At 48.4% G+C, this 20,603-nt stretch overlaps 1 protein-coding gene across 1 annotated transcript in view; it reads left to right on the top strand.

Annotated features, from left to right (window-relative positions):
* Positions 1–784: 784 nt before the first annotated feature.
* LOC104631438 (macrophage immunometabolism regulator) overlaps positions 785–20,603 on the top strand; it is a 44,970-nt gene continuing 25,151 nt past the window's right edge. The window contains exon 1 of the mRNA XM_075739102.1: positions 785–954. Coding sequence (XP_075595217.1) covers positions 802–954 — 153 coding nt within the window. The 5' untranslated portion in view covers positions 785–801. The remainder of the gene's footprint in view (positions 955–20,603) is intronic.

Raw genomic sequence — 20,603 nt, 5'->3', positions numbered from 1 at the left:
CTCTATTTGCTTTTTTGTGTCTTAGAATAGTTTGGTATCTGTCTCAAGGAATAGCAGAAGTTGGTGAAGAATGTCTACAATTCCTTGGTACCTTTCATGAGCTTTATCTCCAGTTTTAGTCTTGCCGTGACTTTTTTCCCCCTTTTCTGTCTCTACAAACATGGTATCCATTTGTATCTGTGACCATTCTAGGGGATATTCAAGAGCATAGTGAAGTAGCATTTTTTTAAGCCCCTTCAGCTGAATACAAAATTGTCATATGGTTAAGAACAACCATGTAGAAAATTGAGAGGGTGACTCTGGGCACAAGGTGGTGGGAAACAACTCCCCACCACTGTGTTTGTAACCTGGGGTTGGCAGTCCATATAGCAGGATCACTAGCTTGCACTGGAAGACCCTGTAAGCTGCATATGGGTCAAGGTCTATAGGCTAGCTGCCCCTGCTCTAGATAGTGCAATGTGGTACCTTTGTAGATATTTCTACATAGCTCAGTTTTAATCTGACTTTTCCCTTTTGACTAAATATTTCACTTTTTTTATTGCACATTGGAACAAATTATTTCCACAAACCTTTGCTCTTTAAGTACATAATTCCGACAGCATGTTTTGGTGACAGCAAAAGAAAATAGAGTTTCTAAATATACATAATATACCTATGCAAATAGTACAGGGACAACTTTTAGCCAAGATAAGAAGTGACAAGCACGCCAGCTTCTGGTAAAGTACCTGCCCTTGCAGACAGCCAGTTGTACCATTTGTTCCGGATGTCACGCCCCTCTTTCAGTCACATGGTCTTTTGTGAATGACTGGAAGCATCCATTACTTCATGGGCCGCGAGTGCAGGGGAGTGGGGTTTATTTTCACCTTTAGCCCTAGTGAGCATAGTGGACTGCACCGTGCTCTGAGCCTTGTTTCTCCTCGCTGCGTGTCGGAGTTCTGCTGCTCTGGACTGCTGGTAGGAGGTGGGGGTGGTGTCGGTTCGCTGAGTTGCTGAGGTTGCAGTTTGGTCTCCGCGGCGGACCCTGCCTGTGTTTGCTGGAGCGCGGGCGACGGGTGGTATCGGGGAGGGGAGGGCGGGCGTGGGAAGCTGGGCAGACCTTAGCGCACCGTGCAGCTGGCCAAGGTGCTGTGGGGGCCGGCGAGGGGCTGGCGGCAAAGGTGCTGTGCGGTGGGACCGAAGGCGACGGGCTGGTACTGTGAAGCGCCAGCGGGCGATGTTGTGGAGTAGCGGCAGTGGGGTGCCCAGCATTGTTCGCGAAGGTTGTGCGAAGGCTGCATCCCCCATGGGGCCCGCTGGGGCGGTACGATTAAATCACCCAGATGTGCTGTTTGGGGTGTGGGTGTGTGTTTTCTGGTTGTCGGGCCGCGGGCAGGCGGGTGCGCGTGTACTGGCTGGGCCACGGGCGCAGCATTAACTGCGGATTTCCTGTCGCGTCAGGGTGCAGAGCGCAGGCAGCTGGCGATCCGCTTAGCGCAGTGTTATGCTTCCGTGTGCGACAGTGGTGGGGGTGGGGTGTGCTCGCGCTTGGCGCTTCAGCAGGAGGTGGTAACGCTGCTGCCCCCTCGTAACGCAGCTGAGCTCCACGGCACGGCTGGCAGCTTCAGCCAGCTGCTCCCCGTCTTTAAAGTCGCTTCTCGAATAGACCCAGATAACTCCGGGGCCGCACCGTGAGACCAGGCAGTAGCGGGCAGGAGGTGTCTGAAATACGGTTATGTGGGGCAGGGGGTGCAGGGTAGGTAGCAGACACGTTCTTCATGTGGCTGAGCAGCTATCCTCTCACAGCTGCATGGTGCTTCTCGAGTTCTTGCAGCACCCGGTGCTCTTACGTAGATAGGATATTCCCCTGCAGCACGGAGATCCTGATGCATATATTTTAACTTTCCTGTTCTCTGAGTTCCTATATCTATACTTACTATTGTAGTGTCATCAGCAAGATAGGAATGAATTTGGTGAACTCTTTTCCTGCCACAGTGGAAGGGTCTGCAGGCCTGTTTTGCCCCATGTTCTCTCTCTTTCAGACCCACACTTTCTTCTCCTCCTATAAATGCTTTAAAATACACTGGAAATAAGAATTAGGCAGTGAAGAGCAGGGCAGTGAAGCTGTTCTGGCAAATCTAGGAGGAAAAAAGGTACCTTTTGTGCAGAAGCTTTGGGAATTGTTATGCAAATCCTTAAGCTTGATCAATCTAACTACATGTGTATTTTTTGCATCAGTTATTGTTAACAGTCTAAACTGGTGGGAAAGCCAGAATTAACATATGTTAGCACCTGTATCTGTTCATAACTGCTTAATTCTTTTAAGTTGCAACTTGCAACCAACAGCAGTCCCAATTATACCATTCTTAATACTCTTATACAAGTGCTAAACTTGACTATAACCTTACTATTCAGTCTAATAGTAGCAAGGTATACTAGTGCCCAGCTTTCTATGGGTAATTTTATATTGCACTGTAGTAAAAGATGGTGATTTTTGGTTTGGGGTTTTTTTTGTGTTTTGTGGGTTTAGTTGGTTTTTTTTGTTTTAGTGAAAGGTAAATGGAGGGTCAAAGCTCTATTTAAGCATTGGTTATATCAGCCATGATACTCACAGATTACATTTGTGCACTCGAGTGTAAATTAAAATGTTACTTTACAGAATATGAAGCTTGGCAGGTTTCTTTTTGCATATTAAGATACTGTGGGGGAGAGGTGCTTCTGAACAGTTAAAGTACTGATGTTTCAAGTGTCCTACAGCTATGTAGGAAAATATTCTCAGGTCTTTTTCTTGCCTAGTTATTATTTATATGCAATTTTATGTAGATTTTTAGCTGACATAAGTGAGAGTGTATATGTACCTATTGCACAGAAAATAGCAAATAATGTATATTAGTAGACATTTTCTGTGAACATGTCTTGGCTTGTTATGGTGTTTGTCTAGGGTGGTGCTGTACATCACTATACATACATGCTTGCATAGCTGCATGTAGAAATGAATTAATGTCAGAAAACTGCAGTTAAGCACATATCAGTAGGAATGATGGAGAAGGTCTGTGATAGGAGAATGGCTTGCTGCTTCTACCAGTAGTTGGCTGCCTTCTGACATTGCTCTGAATACAGTAGAATTTCTTGAAACATTCCCATAAAGAAGCACAAGGACAGACGTCATCTACCTGGACTTGTGCAAGGTATTTGACGCTGTCCCACACGACATCCTTGTCTCTAAATTGGGGAGACATGGATTTGATGGATGGACCACTCGGTGGATAAGGAATTGGCTGGATGGTCGCACTCAAAGAGTTGCAGTCGACGGCTCAATGTCCAAGTGGAGATCGGTGACGAGTGGCATTCCTCAGGGGTCGGTACTGGGACTGGCACTGTTCAACATCTTTGTCGGCGACATGGACAGTGGGATCAAGTGCACCCTCAGCAAGTTTGCCGATGACACCACGCTGTGTGGTGTGGTCGACACGCTGGAGGGAAGGGATGCCCTCCAGAGGGACCTTGACAGGCTGGAGAGGTGGGCCCGTGCGAACCGCCTAAAGTTCAACAAGGCCAAGTGCAAGGTCCTGCACGTGGGTCAGCGCAATCCCAAGCACAACTATAGGCTGGGCGAGGAATGGATTGAGAGCAGCCCCGAGGAGAAGGACTTGGGGGTATTGATTGATGAGAAGCTCAACATGAGCTGTCAGTGTGCGCTTGCAGCCCAGAAAGCCAACCATGTCCTGGGCTGCATCAAAAGAGGTGTGACCAGCAGGTCGAGGGAAGTGATCCTGCCCCTCTACTCTGGTGAGACCCCACCTGGAGTACTGCATCCAGCTCTGGGGGCCCCAGTACAAGAAGGACATGGAGCTGTTGGAGAGAGTCCAGAGGAGGGCCACAAAGCTGATCGGAGGGCTGGAGCACCTCTCCTATGAGGACAGGCTGAGAGAGTTGGGATTGTTCAGCCTGGAGAAAAGGCGGCTCCGGGGAGATCTAATTGTGGCCTTCCAGTACCTGAAGGGGGCCTCCAGGATATCTGGAGAGGGACTGTTTATCAGGGAATGTAGTGAGAGGACAAAGGGTAATGGGTTTAAGCTAAAAGAGGGTCGATTTAGATTAGATGTTAGAAAGAAATTCTTTACTGTGAGGGTGGTGATGCACTGGAACAGGTTGCCCAGAGAGGTTGTGGAGGCCCCCTCCCTGGAAGTGTTCAAGGCCAGGTTGGATGGGGCTTTGGGCAATGTGGTCTAGTGGAGGGTGTCCCTGCCCATGGCAGGGTGGGTTGGAACTAGATGATCTTTGAGGTCCCTTCCAACCCAAACCGTTCTATGATTCTATGACTAGCTCAGCTTTGGCAAGCAATGGGTCCATCTTGCAGCTGGCTGGAACTAGAATCATAGAATGGAACTAGATATTAAACAGCACAGGTCCCAGTACCAACCCCTGAGGAACACCTCTCGTCACTCAAGAATGTGCAGATAACTAGTGCCTGATTAAAAGAGAAAACCTGAGAGTAGAAGTACACTTTACAGAGGCCTTGACCACCACTGTTAATATGATTGTGTATGATGTATTTGTATTGGACAACATCTTGAAATAATCCACTGGAGACATCTGCTCTTTGACTCTATGTGAGGATGGACACCAAACAGCTTTCCTGTTTTTTTTTCAGCAGATCTCAATGCCATAAAAATATTTCTAGGCGTGTACCTGAGCGACTGGCTCCATAGGGCCCATGTTTCTCCAAGATCAGCGAGTGTGGTTGTGAATATGGATCTACATAACCGACCTTGAGAGCACTGGCTAGAATTTTCCTGGCCAATCAGAACCTCACAGTTTTTTGACTGTATGGCTATACCCCCCTCAAAAAAGCACTCTCTTTCCTGAAAGCATCATGTCCTTTTTAAAACACAACACTATGGATATTGCTTGCCACAGGAAGCAACTGTGGCATCCCCTCTCCACAGCCTGTGGATACCATTGTGTCTTTTTCCTACACCACTGTAACAACGGACTACCTTTTGAAGAGTTTTTAAAACTGTATTCTAACTATCATCTAGTACAAAATGACCAGATGGTTATGCCTTTTGTAAAATATGAGTATGGAGCTTTCCCTGTCACCAGAGCTACTGAAAAAATGTTTCAGGAGACCCAGGCCTGCATCTCTTGTAATGATTTTCATAAATGTGTTCTGTAAATAGAACTTACAACCCAATTGCAGGGCTTTGTGTTTGTGTGTATATTCTTTAACCATCCGATATGGTTGGGTGGTTAAACCTCCCAATATGTTTTTTTTTTTTTAAATAGACACTACAGGCAACAAAGTTTAAGGATTTTATGAATATTTATTTTCAACAGTAAATTTTACAGGATGAGCCACTGGGCTTGCTTTGGGTATCTTCTTAGGTCATGTGTATGGTGCTTCTTGGTCCTCCTCTGTCACTTTTAGTTGTTCCAAGAGATCCCGGTTTGCTGTATGAACCATGGCAGAAGACTGGGCATTCACTGCAGCCATGTCTTTCGTAAAACATTCCAGCATTTAGGTGTTCTCAGGCTAGAAGGGGCACAAGTCTGAAGGATGCCATGAACTAATTTGAGCAGGCTGGACCTCCTGATGACATCTCCTTTGTATACAAAAGCTTCCTCGGTCGCCCAAAGAAGAAATATGCTTGTGTTGCGCTAGTTTACCTAGGAGCATGTCATGACCTAAAGGGTTACCTGGCCTGCAGATATGTAGAGATTGCAACCATCAGTTCATAGGATTCCGTAATACACAAGGACACAGAGACTTTTATCCTCTAAATGTCACTATTTTATTACAGATTGTCACAAATACCGCACAAATCACCACTAGCAAGTTTACCTATGATTAATTAAGTGAATGTATATAATCAAGCTATTACAAATTACTATCAGCAATCAATAATATAGTATCAATCATTAGTATGGTAACAATCAATAATAGCAACCAATCATACAGCAGCAATCAATAACAGCAACAACCAAGAATATACTATTACAAGTTACTACAAACTTATCATTAGTGAAGCAACTTCTCAACAATATAACAGCAGATATACTTATGATAGATTATTTATATGAATATATAATACTGATATCAAGTGAATTTGATTTCAGAAGGCGCCAAATGATCTCAAAGGTGGAGGAGGACAAACCAAACCAACCCCAAAAGTGGGCCCAAGGAGGGACCAATAAGATAACAGACAGAGTCTCATTTCTGAGATGATCCACGTCACAGAGTCTGGAGTCATCCAGGCATCTGCAGTGAGAGTCCAAGACCTCATAGAATGTTTGTGCGGAATTCAACCTGTTTAGGAAAGGAAAAGTATGTCTGGCATGGGAAGTTCTCAGAGAGAGAAGCTCCATTTTGGATAAAAATTACAGATTCGCGGATTCACCGATTAGTAGACTTTGGAAGGGACCTCTGGAGATCATCTAGTCCAACCGCCCTGTTAAAGCAGGATCACCTAGAGCAGGTTGCACAGAATTGCATCCAGGCAGGTTTGGAATATCTCCAGAGAAGGAGACTCCACAACCTCTCTGGGCAGCCTGTTCCAGTGCTCGGTCACCCTCAAAGTGAAGACGTTTTTCCTCATATGCAGATGGAACTTCCTGTGTTCCAGTTTGTGCCCATTGCCCCTTGTCCTGTCACTGGGCACCAGTGAGAAGAGTCTGGCCCCTTCCTCTGGACATCCACCCTTTAGATATTTATAAGCATTGAGAAGATCCCCTCTCAGTCTTCTCTTCTCCAGGCTAAACAGACCCAGCTCTCTCAGCCTTTCCTCATACGAGAGATGCTCCAGTCCCCTAATCATCCTGGTAGCCCTTTGCTGGACTCTCTCCAGTAGGTCCCTGTCTTTCTTGAACTGGGGAGCCCAGAACCAGACACAATACTCCAGATGTGATCTCACCAGGGCAGAGTAGAGGGGGAGGATAACCTCCCTCGACCTGCTGGCCATACTCTTCTTAATGCACCCCAGGATACCATTGGCCTTCTTGGGAACATTGCTGGCTCATGGATAACTTCTTGTCCACCAGGACTCCCAGGTCCTTCTCTGCAGAGCTGCTTCCCAGCAGGACAACCCCTAAGCTGTACTGGTGTATGGGCTTATTCCTCCCTAGGTGCAGGACCCTACACTTGCCCTTGCTGAACTTCATGAGGTTCCTCTCTGCCCAGCTCTCTAGTGTGTCAAGATCTCACTGAATGGCAGCACAGCCTTCTGGTGTGTCAGCCACTCCTCCCAGTTTAGTATCGTCAGCAAATTTGCTGAGGGTACACTCTGTTCCCTTGTCCAGGTCATTGATGAATATGTTGAAGAAGACCAGACCAAGCACTGACCCCAGGGGCACACCGCTAGCTACAGACCTCCAACTAGACTCTGCGCCGCTTATCACAACCCTCTGGACTCTGCCATTCAGCCAGTTCTCTACCCACCTCACTGTCCACTCATCCAACCCACACTTCCTAAGCTTGCTAACAAGGATGTTATGAGAGACGGTGTCAAAAGCCTTGCTGAAGTCAAGGTAGACAACATCCACTGCTCTCCCTTCATCCACCCAGCTGGTCATGCCATCATAGAAGGCTATCAGATGGGTCAGGCATGATTTCCTCCTGGTGAATCCATGTTGACCACTCCTGATAACCACCTTCTCCTCCACATGCTTATTGATAACCCCCAGAATGAGCTGTTCCATCATCTTTCCAGGGATGGAGGTGAGGCTGGCTGGCCTGTAGTTTCCTGGGTCCTCCTTCTTGCCCTTTTTGAAGACCAGAGTGACATTGGCTTTCCTCCAGTCCTCAGGCACCTCTCCTGTTCTCCATGACCTTTCAAAGATGATGGAGAGTGGCTTAGCAATAACATCTGCCAGCTCCCTGAGCACTCATGGGTGCATCCCATCAGGGCCCATGGATTTCTGAGTGTCGAGTTTGCCTAGATGTTCTCTAACCTGATCCTCCTCGACCAAGGGAAGGTCTTCCTTTCTCCAGTCTTTCTCTCCTACCTCCAGGGTCTGGGTTTCCTGAGGGCTGGCCTTGGCAGTAAAGACTGAAGCAAAGAAGGCATTCAGTAACTCTGCCTTCTCTGTATCCTCCATCACTAAGGCACCCACCTCATTCAGCAGCAGGCCGACATTTTCCCTAGTCTTCCTTTTGCTGATGATGTACTTGAAGAAGCCCTTCTTGTTGTCCTTGACTTCCCCTGCCAGTTTTCATTCCAAGCGGGCCTTAGCCTTCCTTGTTGCATCTCTACATTCTCTGACTACATCCCTATATTCCTCCCAAGTGGCCAGTCCCTTTGTACACATTCTGTAAACTTCTTTCTTCCCTTTGAGTTTTCCCAGAACCTCCTTGTTCATCCATGCAGGTCTCCTTCCTCTTTTGCTTGTCTTCCTATTCTTCGGGATGCACCGATCTTGAGCTCAGAGGAAGTGGTGCTTGAATACTGACCAGCTCTCTTGGGCCCCCTTACCTTCTAGAACCTTAACCCATGGGATTCTCCCAAGCAGGTCTTTGGAAAGGCCTAAGCTAGCTCTCCTGAAGTCCAGGGTTGTAACCCTACTTTCTGCCCTGCTCCTTCTATGTGGAATCCGGAACTCCTCCATCTCATGGTCACTGCAGCCAAGACTGTCCCCAACCTTCACATCTTCAACCAATCATTCTTTGTTCGTTAGTACAAGGTCTAGCAGCACTCCTCTCCTCGTGGGCTCGTCTGCCACCTGTGTCAAAAAGTTATCATTAATGCTCTGCAGGAACCTCCTGGACTGTGTGTGCCTGGCTGTGTTGCCTTTTGTCCTGGGTTCGTCTAGGATGGAGTTAATTTTCACCAGAAGCTGGGATGGGACACAGCCAGGACAGGTGAACCAAACTAGTCAAAGGGGGTATTCCATACCATGTGACATCATGCTCAGCATAAAAGGGGTGCTAGTTGGGGAGGGATAGCGCGGCTCCAGGATGCGTGGTTCGGGGTTGGTCTGGCTTCGGGACGATTCTGAGCGTGCGGTCTGAATTTTACAGTTGTTGGGTGAGAAACTGCATTGTGTATCACCAGTTTTGTATATTCTGTTAAGTACTGGTTTTGGTTTTTTTTCCCCTCTCCCTTTGCTGTCCCAGTAAACTGTCCTTATACCAACCCATGCCTTTCTCTTCCCATTCTCCTCCCCATCCTACTGGGGCGGGGGAGGGGGTGAGCGAGCGGCCTAGTGCTGCTCAGCTGCTGGCTGGGGCCAAACCACGACACCTTGCCAGCAAATATCAGTGTGGTTGAAGTCCCCCATGAGGACCAGGGCCTGTGATCATGAGGCTACTTCCAGCTGTCTGTAGAAGGCCTCATCGACTTCCTCTTCCTGGTCAGGTGGCCTGTAGTAAACACCCACAACAGTGTCACCCATATTAGCCTGCCCCTTAATCCTTACCCATAAGCTCTCGACTCATTATTATTCACCCCTAGGTGGAGCTCATTACATTCCAGTTGCTCTCTCACATAAAGAGCAACTCCACCCCCTCCCATTGCTAGCCTGTCTTTCCTAAAAAGTACGTAGCCATTCATGACAGCATTCCAGTCATGCGAGCTACCCCACCATGTCTCTGTAATTGCAATGAGATCATGGCCCTGCGACCGCACACAGACCTCTAGTTCTTCCTGTTTATTCCCCATGGTGCATGCATTGGTGTACAATCATTTCAGAGAGGTAATCGAGTGTGGATGTTTCCCTGGAGGGGTGCAAGAGGGTCTGCCGTAGCCATACACATCCTTGAGGTGGTTGGCTTTCTGGTTCTCATCTTGGGAGGCAGTTACAGGACATTTGTTGCTGCTCTGGTTAACCTGGCTTATTCCCCAGCTGGATGCAATGGCATGGGCTTTGCCATTTTGGACCCCATCCCCTGAATCCTTCAGTTTAAAGCCCGCTTCACCAAGTTGGCCAGCCTGCTGCCAAAGATTCCCTTGCCTCTTCTAGACAGGTGGATCCCATCCCTTTCTAACAGGTTATAGTCATCAAAGAATGTCCCACTGTCATAAAAGCCAAACCCCTTGTGATGGCACCAGCTATGTAGCCAGGAGTTGATATACATTATATGTCTATTTCTGGCTGCCCCCTTCCCTCCAACTGGTAGAATGGAGGAAAAAATAATGTGGGCACCAATGTTTTTCACTTGCACCCCCAGGGCTTTATAGTCTTCCTCGATTCTACCCAGGTTCCAGCTTGTGGTGTCATTCATGCCCACATGAAAGAATAGCAGTGGATAGTAGTCTGTGCTCTTGACAAATTGTGGCACCCTCTTGGCAACATCTCGGATCTTGGCTCCTGGAAGACAGCATACCTCTCGTGACTCCCTGCCAGGTCAGCAGATGGGCACCTCAGTGCCCCTCTAACAGAGTCACCCACTACAAGCACTCATCGTTTCTTTTTATGGTATCCACTGTGTGCTGCTGATACAGTTTCTCCTTGCGGACCTTGCTTGTGGGTGTCTGTCTGGTTTTGGTTGTGAAGCTGGAGGGTGAAGACTGAAGCGGAGCCCTACTTTTGTGGGTCACCAGGGTCCAAAGTGCCTCATTCTCTGTGGTGTCCACTATAGGTACTTGGTTATGAAACCCCCTATCTATCTCTGTCTCAGCCCCCCTAATACTGTGCAGCCTTTTTACTGTTTCCTGCAACTCAGCCACCTGATGTAACAGATCATCAACTTGTGCACATCTTGTGCAGGTACTTACCTTTTCACCAGGAGAAGGGTCTGGGCACTCACTGAAACCTACCGCCTGTACTGAAGTCTCCTTCCTTACCGCTTCTGACTGGGTGAATGCGTCAGACATCTCAGGGCACATGTTCTCTGTAGGAACACTGTCTTTAGCTCTGAGGCGAGTCCCCACCATTTTGGCGGAGACCTAGAGCACTTCCCTGGGCTGTGGGCCTACAAGCAGATTACAGAGCCCTCCCTGTGCGCCCTTCCCTGCGTACTGCTGTGCCATGCCCTGGCTGACATGCCATACCCTGTTTGCAACGCTATGGGTTGCTAGCGCTCCCTAGGGCCATTTAAATCTCCCGCAGTTGCTCCTGGCAATGCTCAAGCCACGTCAGCCTCGCGCAGGCCACCTTGCTCCATAGAGCTGCCAACCCCTGGCGGGTCTCTCTGCTCTTCCTCGGGTTTTCTTGGCTCCGGGAACCCCCTATCCGCCTTAATCTAGTGCTCGGCCACAGGACTTACAGTTGCCGCTGCTGTGTTCCTCGCCAACTGAGTGCTGCCTTCGGTTACACCGTGTTTAAATCTCCTGTGGTTGCTCCTGGCAAATTAAGTCATTTTTGGATGATGTTTTCTGTTGTTTTGGACCAGTTTATTACTTTTTCCACCTTCTCAGATGATAAGTTGCTGTTATAGTTTCTTGGCTTTGTGCTTATTGATGATATCTCAGGATGTCTCTGGTTTCTAGGTACCGCAGCTATACTTCAAAGAGGCCAGCTGCACTTTGCAAGGATGTTTTTGGTTCCAAGGCTGGGTTCCTAGGCTCACAGCTCCTAGTCTGGCAGGTGTTTTCCTTTGTTCGGCAGTTTTTCCCTTCTGACTTGGGCGCCTTTCTGGCTGCTCACATCAGAGCACTTGTGCTCCTATATCATGGATGCACGTTATCGAACACTTCCTGGACAACAGGGTCAGGGTTCTCAGGAGTCCCAAAGGGCTTTTCTGCTTCTGCCTTGTTTTGTTCTGGAAAAAAGCTTTTCCCCCTCCTTTCCTGATCAGTCTCCTTCATGTATGCCAAGTACTTTTGAAGAGTGACTGTATACACTTTAGCTTTCTCGTACGCTGTCAAGACTGGTTTTTGGAGAATGTAATAGAATCATAGAATACCAGGTTGGAAGGGACCTCAAGGATCATCTGGTCCAGCCTATCTTGGCCAAAGCTTCGTCTAGACAAAAGCACCATCTAGACAAGATGGACCAGCACCCTGTCCAGCCGAATCTTAAAAGTGCCCAATGTTAGGGAATCCACCACTTCCTTGGGGAGATTATTCCAATGGCTGATTGTTCTCATTGTGAAAAATTTTCCTCTTGTGTCCAATCGGAATCTCCCCAGGAGTAACTTGCACCCATTACCCCTTGTTTTTTCCATGTGACTCCTTGTAAAAAGGGAGTCTCCATCTTCTTTGTAGCCACCCTTTAAGTACTGGAACATGGTGATGAGGTCTCCCCTAAGCCTTCTTTTCTCAAGGCTGAACGAACCCAATTCTTTCAGCCTTTCCTCCTATGGCAGACTTCCCAGGTCTTCCTGCAGGTGGCTCTCCCTTCCGAAGTGTCTACTTCCTCACTCAGTTTGGTATCATCCACAAACTTTATCAGGGTGCAATTGATCCCATCATCCAGATGGGATCACTTATGAAGATATTAAACAGCTTTGGGCCCAGTATTGATCCCTGGGGGACCCCACTTGTGACAGGTTGCCAGTTTGAAAAAGAGCTATTTACCACCACCTTCTGGGTGCAACCTGTCAGCCAGTTCCCCACCCACCGCATGGACCACTTGTCTAGACCATAACACATCAGTTTCCCTAGGAGGAGGCTGTAGGGAACCGTATCAAAAGCCTTGGAGAAATCCAGGTAGACAGTGTTCATTGCTTGCCCCATGTCAACTGAGCAGGTTACTTTGTTGTAGAATGTCCCTCATTTCAGCATCCAAAGAGTAGACTGCATGAGCCCTCATGTCTTCCCTGGGTAATAGTGGCATCCTTAGCTGCTCCAAACAGTTTGCAGGCACCAGATACATTTTTTTTTTTTTTGCATATTCTATCACTGCTTTACCAGAAGTCCCCCAATGAGCAGGAGAGCAAAACTTAGAAGATGACTGATAAAGCCACCAGCTTCATTCACAGTAGCTTCTTTCTTTTGAAGGACACACTTTTACTACTCGGGCTTTTAATGACTTTGTGCCCCTTTTTCAGAACGCGTATCTGGTGGGGTGTTAATGGAATGTTCCCTTCAAGGTATTCAGCACAATTTCAGAAATTACCTTTATCAGGTCATCAGAAGCAGAGCAGAGTATTGCTTCCTCTTCCAGGGGGAAAACTGGATCAACAGTTTTTTCCTCTTCACTTATTAAACTGTCTTTATCTCAACTCACAATTTTTTTCTCACTTTTTCTGTTCCGATTCTTTCCCCCATCCTGCTGTGGTGGAGACTGAGCAAGCAATTGGGTGGGGGCTTACCCTCCAGCTGGGGTCAACCCACCACAGGTGCCTTCACAGTATCTTCAAACACTTATAAAAAGAACCAGGCCTTGCCAGGGTAGATCTACCTGGATAGGGATACAACCTAGAGATTATCTTGGGAGTTCTTAAATAACACCATATATTTTGTGTTGAGGGTGATGGCACAGCTCTTTTTACCTTGGCAAAAAAATTCTGGACACTGTACAGTATGCTAAGATTCCCGTGATGCACATAGTTAATAAAAGCTTTCTCAATTTTGTTGCTCACATAAGCAGTTCATCAAATCATATATCACAACGGTATTTACTTCATTAGGGAGAAATAAATGTCTATCTGTAAGGCTTTCAGGGAAGTCCTCCACAAATTAGATAAAAGGATATTTCCTGATACAATGGTTGCCAATATCTGTAACACCACACAATTTTTTAGGCATAACAGAAAGTAAGCAGTCAACATTCTCCAAAATACATTTTACAAAATAACTTTTTGCACAGTTGCTAGGCCCTGATAGAAGAGCAGAAAAGGGATGCTTCCAGCACATGTCCATCATCAAAAATCATAGGGGAGGCTGTTAAAATTTTTAGTCAGTACTCTTGCTGTAGACCACCTTCTGCATGTTCTGGGGGTGCCTGGTTTCTGTTGTCCACTTCTGTTTGTTCCTGACGATAGAACGCTACTCTATCATGATCTTTTTAGGGTCATTACTGTCTGGATTTATCCCGTAATCCAACATGATATCCCTCAGGGCCTCAAAATTGATCTTTGCTCTGTTTGCTGCATTTAGAATGATGCCTTTAACCTTTAAACAACACTTTCCTTCAAACTGCATGTAGCTGTAGGATTCTGGGGCCTGATGACACAAACTCAGTAACGTTCTCATCTGGCAGCAACTTCCTTGTCAGCTTGCCTAAATAGTCCCTGAGCAGGTGGGTTTCAGTCCCATGGACGACTCAAGAATATCACAGTCTGTGTCATGATAAAGGAAATTGTCTTGCAGGGCATTGTGGTGGTTTAACCTTAGCTGGATGCTATGTGTCCACCAAGCTGCTCTATCACTCCCCTCCTCAGCAGGACAGGGAGGGGAGAAAAATAAAATGGAAGAAACCCAACCTCAAACTTGTGGGTCAAGATAAAGGCAGTTTAATACAGCAAAGCAAAACGCCACGCACGGAAACAAAGCAAAAGCAAGAGATTATTCTCTACTTGCTATCAGCAGGCAATGTCCAGCCACTTCCTGGGAAGTAGGGCTTCAGTACGCTGTGACAGCACTGCTCAGTAATAGCCAAAACACTGGTGTGTTATCAATGCCTTGCTGGCTACCAATACACAGCACAGCACTGCGAGGGCTGCTATGGGGAAAATTAACTCCATCTCAGCCAGACCCATTACAATCTCCACCCCTTGTTCCATACCATTTGCGTCATGCTCAAGTCCCACATACTTTAATACATGTGTGTATATATATATCTTATAACCATTCCATTGTATTTAATTCTCATTAACTACTATCCCCAGTCCTTTAACAGATAGATGTTACTCTCTCATTCCATGAGCTTCCTCCGCTCCTCCAGATGTTCATGAACAGGCTATGACTTGGGCCCAATCTGTCAGGATGGGTGTTCAGGACAGGAGTAGCAGTATGTCCGATTGTCGGACACCAGCACCGGCTTGCTTTGGGTTGCACTTGTCTGGCTCCTTGCGAAACTCATTCTTCATCGGTTCAGGTCATTCCTGCTACCTTACTTCCTACAACATTGTCCTGGTTCTGGCAAGGATAGAGTTAATTTCCCAAGGAGCCAGGACAGGTGAGCCAAGCTGGCCGGGGGCTATTCCATACCATGTGACATCATGCTCACCATAAAAGGGGGCTAGTCGGCAGGGGTGGGTTTGGCGTGTAGGCGTGGCTCTGGGACGGGTCGAACATCCGGTTGGTGGTGGCATCGGTAAATCGTTCTCTGTTATCACCCATTGTTACTATCTGTTATCAGCACTGCTGTTGATTGTTTTCCCTCTCCCTTGCTGTCCCAGTAAACTGCCCTTATCCCAACCCTCGAGGCTTTGCCATTGTTTTTCCGTTCTCCTCCACATCCCGCCGGGGGAGGGGTGAGCGAGCGGCGCGTGGCACTTAGCTACCGGCTGGGGCTAAACCACATCAAACATACAACTCACATTACAGATTATTTTTCCCCCAAGGTTAAATCTCCTTGAGGCACACACCAGGTCTCCGCATCCTTCCGCATTACCCACCAAGTACACCCAGGTCCTTGAGCAAAGACAATCCCAGGAATGGGTTTTCCTTTTCCCATGGGAGGGGCAATCCACACCACCTTCCCCAGCCACTTTCCCACGTGCACTACAGGGACCTTCTCTCCTCCCACACTATGTAGGGGTTCTGTTTGGGCAGGACCAGGACAGTTAGCAGATCCTCTGGTGTTAATCAGCCAAGTGGCTTCTGCTAAATTCCTATCCCAGTGCTTCCATGCCCCATTGCCACATAGTCTTTAGCAATTCATTATATCTCTCGAGCTTTCCAGAGGCTTGTGGGTGATAGGGGATGTGATACGCCCACTCAATGCCGTGTTTCTTTGCCCAGGAGCTTATGAGGTTATTTCGGAAATGAGTCCCATTGTCTGATTCAATCCTTTCTGGAGTACCATGTCGCCATAAAATTTCCATCCTGCCATTTTATTTCCAAGAACTGGATCTCCTGTGCAGGTCCCTTGACCTTGCTCTTCTTTATGACAAAACCAGCTTTCAGAAGAATCTGAATTACTCTTTTGCCCTTCTCAAATACTTCTTTCACCTTGCTGCCCCACACAATGTCATCGATGTATTGTAGATGTTCAGGGGCACCACCCTTTTCCAGTGCGGTTTGGATTAGTCCGTGACAAATGGTAGGACTGTGCTTCCACCCCCCGGGGCAGTCGATTCCAGGTGTATTGAACACTCCTCCACGTGAAAGCAAACTGTGGCCTGCATTCTGCTGCCAAAGGAATTGAGAACACCACATTGGCAATATCAGTTGTAGCATACCACTTGGCTGCTTTTGACTACAATTCATATTGGAGCTCTAACATGTCTGGTACAGCGGCACTCAGTGGTGGTGTCACTTCGTTCAGGCCACGATAGTCCACCGTTAACCTCCACTCTCCATCAGACTCTTGCACTGGCCATATGGGACTATTAAAAGGTGAATGAGTCTTGCTGATGACTCCTTGGTTCTCTAGTCAATGAATCAGCTCATGGATGGGAGCCAGGGAGTCTCAATTTGTGTGATATTGCCGCCGGTGCACTGTCCTGGTAGCAATTGGCACCTGTTGTTCTTCAACTTGCAGCAATCCCACAACAAAGGGATCTTCTGAGAGACCAGACAGGGTAGATGGCTGTTCGATCTTCTCTGCGTTCACAGTGGCTACACCAAAAGCCCATTGGTACCCCTTTGGGTCCTTGAAGTATCCTCTCCTGAGGTAATCTATGCCAAGGATACAAGGGGCCTCTGGGCCAGTCACAATGGGGTGCTTCTCCCACTTGTCCCCTGTTAAGCTCACCTCAGCCTCCAATACGGACAGTTCTTGGCATCCCCCTGTCACTCCAGAGATCCAGATGGGTTCTGTGCCCCTATACCCTGACGGTACCAGTGTACACTGTGCCTTATACTACCAAAGGCCTACTATACTACCAAGCCTTATACTTCTCTGGGTCTAACGTGCCAGGCCATCGAATCCACACAGTCCAGTATACCCGGTCATCCCTTTCCTCCTCCTGGCCAAAGGCAGGGACCCTCTATTCCTGTTCCCGGTCAGAGTATTCGCTGTCTGACCCTCGCAGTGCCAGACCAGAAGTCCCCTCACCAGGATCAAGGGAGGTGATTTTAGTTCTATGTCTGGAAGATTGCTGATTGCCGCCTTGTGTCTCCGCAGTAACTACGCTGACAGCCTTCTTGGGTGACGCCCTTCTTAACAGCTGTCTTCCCTCTCAGTTCATGTACACGGGCTTCCAGCTTAAAGGTGGGCTCACCATCCCACTCCCTCATGTCCTCCCCTTGGTCACACAGGAAGAACCAGAGTGCACCATGCAGCATACGCCTGGGGCTCCCTTTCCCTCTGACCGGAGCAGGAGAGGACTGATTTCTTGGGGTGCCCCTGACAGCTAACACGCTGGTCCATAGGGATGAGGAGGTACAGAGATTTTCTTCAAAGTTCTGGAGCCAAGAAGACACCTTCTCCACAGTTGGTGTGTCCATATCCAGGCAATACATCACTGCCAAGCTGTTAGACTTGGACGCTGGGGCACTTTGAATCACCTTCCTCCATGTGGCTCATGTGCATGGGACATCCTCTGGATCTTTGGAGACCTCATGATCATCTAGATCAATTTGGTATCTTAGCGTGCATTAAGAAGAGCGTGCCAGCAGGTTGAGGGAGGTTATTCTCCCCCTCTACTCTGCCCTGGTGAGATCACATCTGGAGTATTGTGTCTGGTTCTGGGCTCCCCAGTTCAAGAAAGACAGGGACCTACTGGAGAGAGTCCAGCAAAGGGCTACCAGGATGATTAGGGGACTGGAGCATCTCTCGTATGAGGAAAGGCTGAGAGAGCTGGGTCTGTTTAGCCTGGAGAAGAGAAGACTGAGAGGGGATCTTCTCAATGCTTATAAATATCTAAAGGGTGGATGTCCAGAGGAAGGGGCCAGACTCTTCTCACTGGTGCCCAGTGACAGGACAAGGGGCAATGGGCAGAAACTGGAACACAGGAAGTTCCATCTGCATATGAGGAAAAACTTCACTTTGAGGGTGACCGAGCACTGGAACAGGCTGCCCAGAGAGGTTGTGGAGTCTCCTTCTCTGGAGATGTTCCAAACCTGCCTGGACGCAATTCTGTGCAACCTGCTCTAGGTGATGCTGCTCTAGCAAGTGAGTTGGACTAGATGATCTCCAGAGGTCCCTTCCAACCCCTACCAATCTGTGAATCTGTGTGATTCTGTGTAATTTTCTCAGGTACTGGATGCCTTCATCTGCAGTGGTCCACTTTCCTGGGGAATTCACAGGATCTTCCTTGAATGGGTATCTTGCCCTCACACTTGAGAGGAGCCGTCTCCACAGACTGCAAATTGCTGCCTCTTTTCCAATTCCCCTCTCAATTCCTCAGTTTCTAGCAAGGGATCCCAGCTGTTGGGCTTCCCTGCCTTCCAGTTGCTGACTGTCAGCCCCATTATCCCAGCATCGAAGCAGCCAGGCAGCAATCCACTCACCTGGCTGGCAGCTGTAATCTTTCTGCATGTCTCGAAGTTCAGATGAGGTCAGGGACCAGGTAGTTTCTGCTTCCTGTCTGATTTCTCTCACTCCTTCCTCCCACTTCTTTGCTGAAGGACCGGCTTCCTGATCAAACCTTTCCTCCTCTTCTTCCTCTTCCCTTACTAATCGATGATATTGACCTCCTTGTCCACTGTTTCTTCTTTACTACTGGGGCAATTACTGTAGTTGTTGTTGTTTGTGTCCCTATCTCAACCAGGATGTCCTCAGATGCAGTTTGGGTCCCTGCCTCAACCACAGTCCTCTGAGAGTACTGCACTGTGGCTCGATAGGCACAGGCCAGGCCCCAGTACAGTGCTAGAAGCTGTTGGTTTTCATTGGGGTAGGCAAGGCACCCTTCTATCAGGTGGCGTGTCAGTTTGCTGGGATTGCTTGCCTGTTCAGATGTAAAGTCCCAGGCTATGGGAGATGATAACTGCCCTAGGAACCTGCCCAAATCCTTCCACACACCCTGCCACCCGGGGATCGACCGCCTCAGGGTGCATTTCAGTATTGCCTCACCCAAAAGTTGTCTTCTCTTAAACCAGGACGAGACCAAATTCCACAACACCCATAATATGCCAGCAGTATTAATTAGTAATATTAAACAGCTCACATAAGGGTGAACAAGGACCTTGGGAGCCTGCATAATAAAACCACCCACATCAATCCCGGGGAGAGAGAGAGAGATGTATTCCCTCATTGTCTCCACAAGATAGCTCCCCCAGCACAGTAAGATCATCAATGCCAGGGCCATGCACATAACCATTGTTTGTACTAGCATGCTCCCAAGTTCCTTCATCCTCCCCACAAAATAGCTCCCCCAGCACAGTAAGATCATCAACACCAGGGCAAAGCACAGAGCCATTGTTTGTATTAGCATGTTCCTAAGCTTAGAAAAATAGAGATAAGCAGTGCAGGTAACACACTCCGTGACCCGCACAGGAGCTTGCAACTTAATAACTACTATAGCTGTAGCACACTTAATACAAAACTGCCATTGTTGAGCCTCACGTTGGGCGCCAAAAAGGACTGTGGTGGTGTGGTGGGTTGACCCTGGCTGAGGGCCAGGTGCCCACCAGAGCCACTCTATCACTCCCCTCCTTCATTAGACAGGGGAGAAAAGGTACAATGAAAAAAAACTTACGGGTCAAGATAAGGACAGGGAGAGATCATTCTCTAATTATCATCACGAGCAAAACAGACCGAACTTAGAGAGGGAATTCATCTTATTTATTACTAAGCAAAACAGAGTAGAGGAATGAGAAATAAAACCAAATCTTAAAACACCTCCCCCCACCCCTCCCATCTTCCCGGGCTCAACTTCACTCCCGGCTTCAACCACCGCCCACCCTCAGCGGCACAGGGGGACGGGGAGTGGGGGTTACGGTCAGTTCATCACGCGGTGTTTCTGCTGCTTCTTCATCCTCAGGGGGAGGACCCATCGTTCCCCCGCTCCAGCGTGGGGTCCCTCTCACGGGAGACAGTCCTTCACGACCTTCTCCAACATGAGTCTCCTCCACGGGGTGCAGACCTTCAGGAGCAAACTGCTCCAGCGTGGGTCCCCCACGGGGTCACAAGTCCTGTCAGCAAACCTGCTCTGGCGTGGGCTCCTCTCTCCACAGATCCACAGGTCCTGCCAGGAGCTTGCTCCAGTGCGGGCTTCCCACAGGGCCACAGCCTCCTTCAGGTGTCTCCACCTGCTCCGGCGTGGGGTCCTCCACGGGCTGCAAGTGGAATCGCTACACCCCCTCATCCTTCCTCCATGGGCTGCTGCAGGGGGACAGCCTGCTTCACCATGGTCTTCACCACGGGCTGCAGGGGAATCTTGCTCCGGTGCCTGGAGCACCTCCTCCCCCTCCTTCTGCACTGACCTTGGTGTCTGCAGATGTTCTTACATCTTCTGACTCCTCTCTCCGGCTGCAAAAGCGCTCTCTAACTGTTTTTTGTCTTTCTTAAATATGTTATCACAGAGGCGCTGATTGGCTTGGCCTTGGCCAGCAGCGGGTCCGTCTTGGAGCTGGCTGGCATTGGCTCTATCAGACACAGGGGTAGCTTCTAGCAGCTTCTCACAGAAGCCACCCCTGTAGCCCCCCCTGCTACCAAAACCTTGCCATGCAAAACCAACACAGGTGGTTTAACCT

The sequence above is a fragment of the Balearica regulorum genome, chromosome W (genome assembly GCF_011004875.1).
Source record: "Balearica regulorum gibbericeps isolate bBalReg1 chromosome W, bBalReg1.pri, whole genome shotgun sequence".
Taxonomy (NCBI): domain Eukaryota; kingdom Metazoa; phylum Chordata; class Aves; order Gruiformes; family Gruidae; genus Balearica; species Balearica regulorum.
Note: the sequence above shows the minus strand (reverse complement) of the source record. Positions and strands in the feature narration are given on the sequence as shown.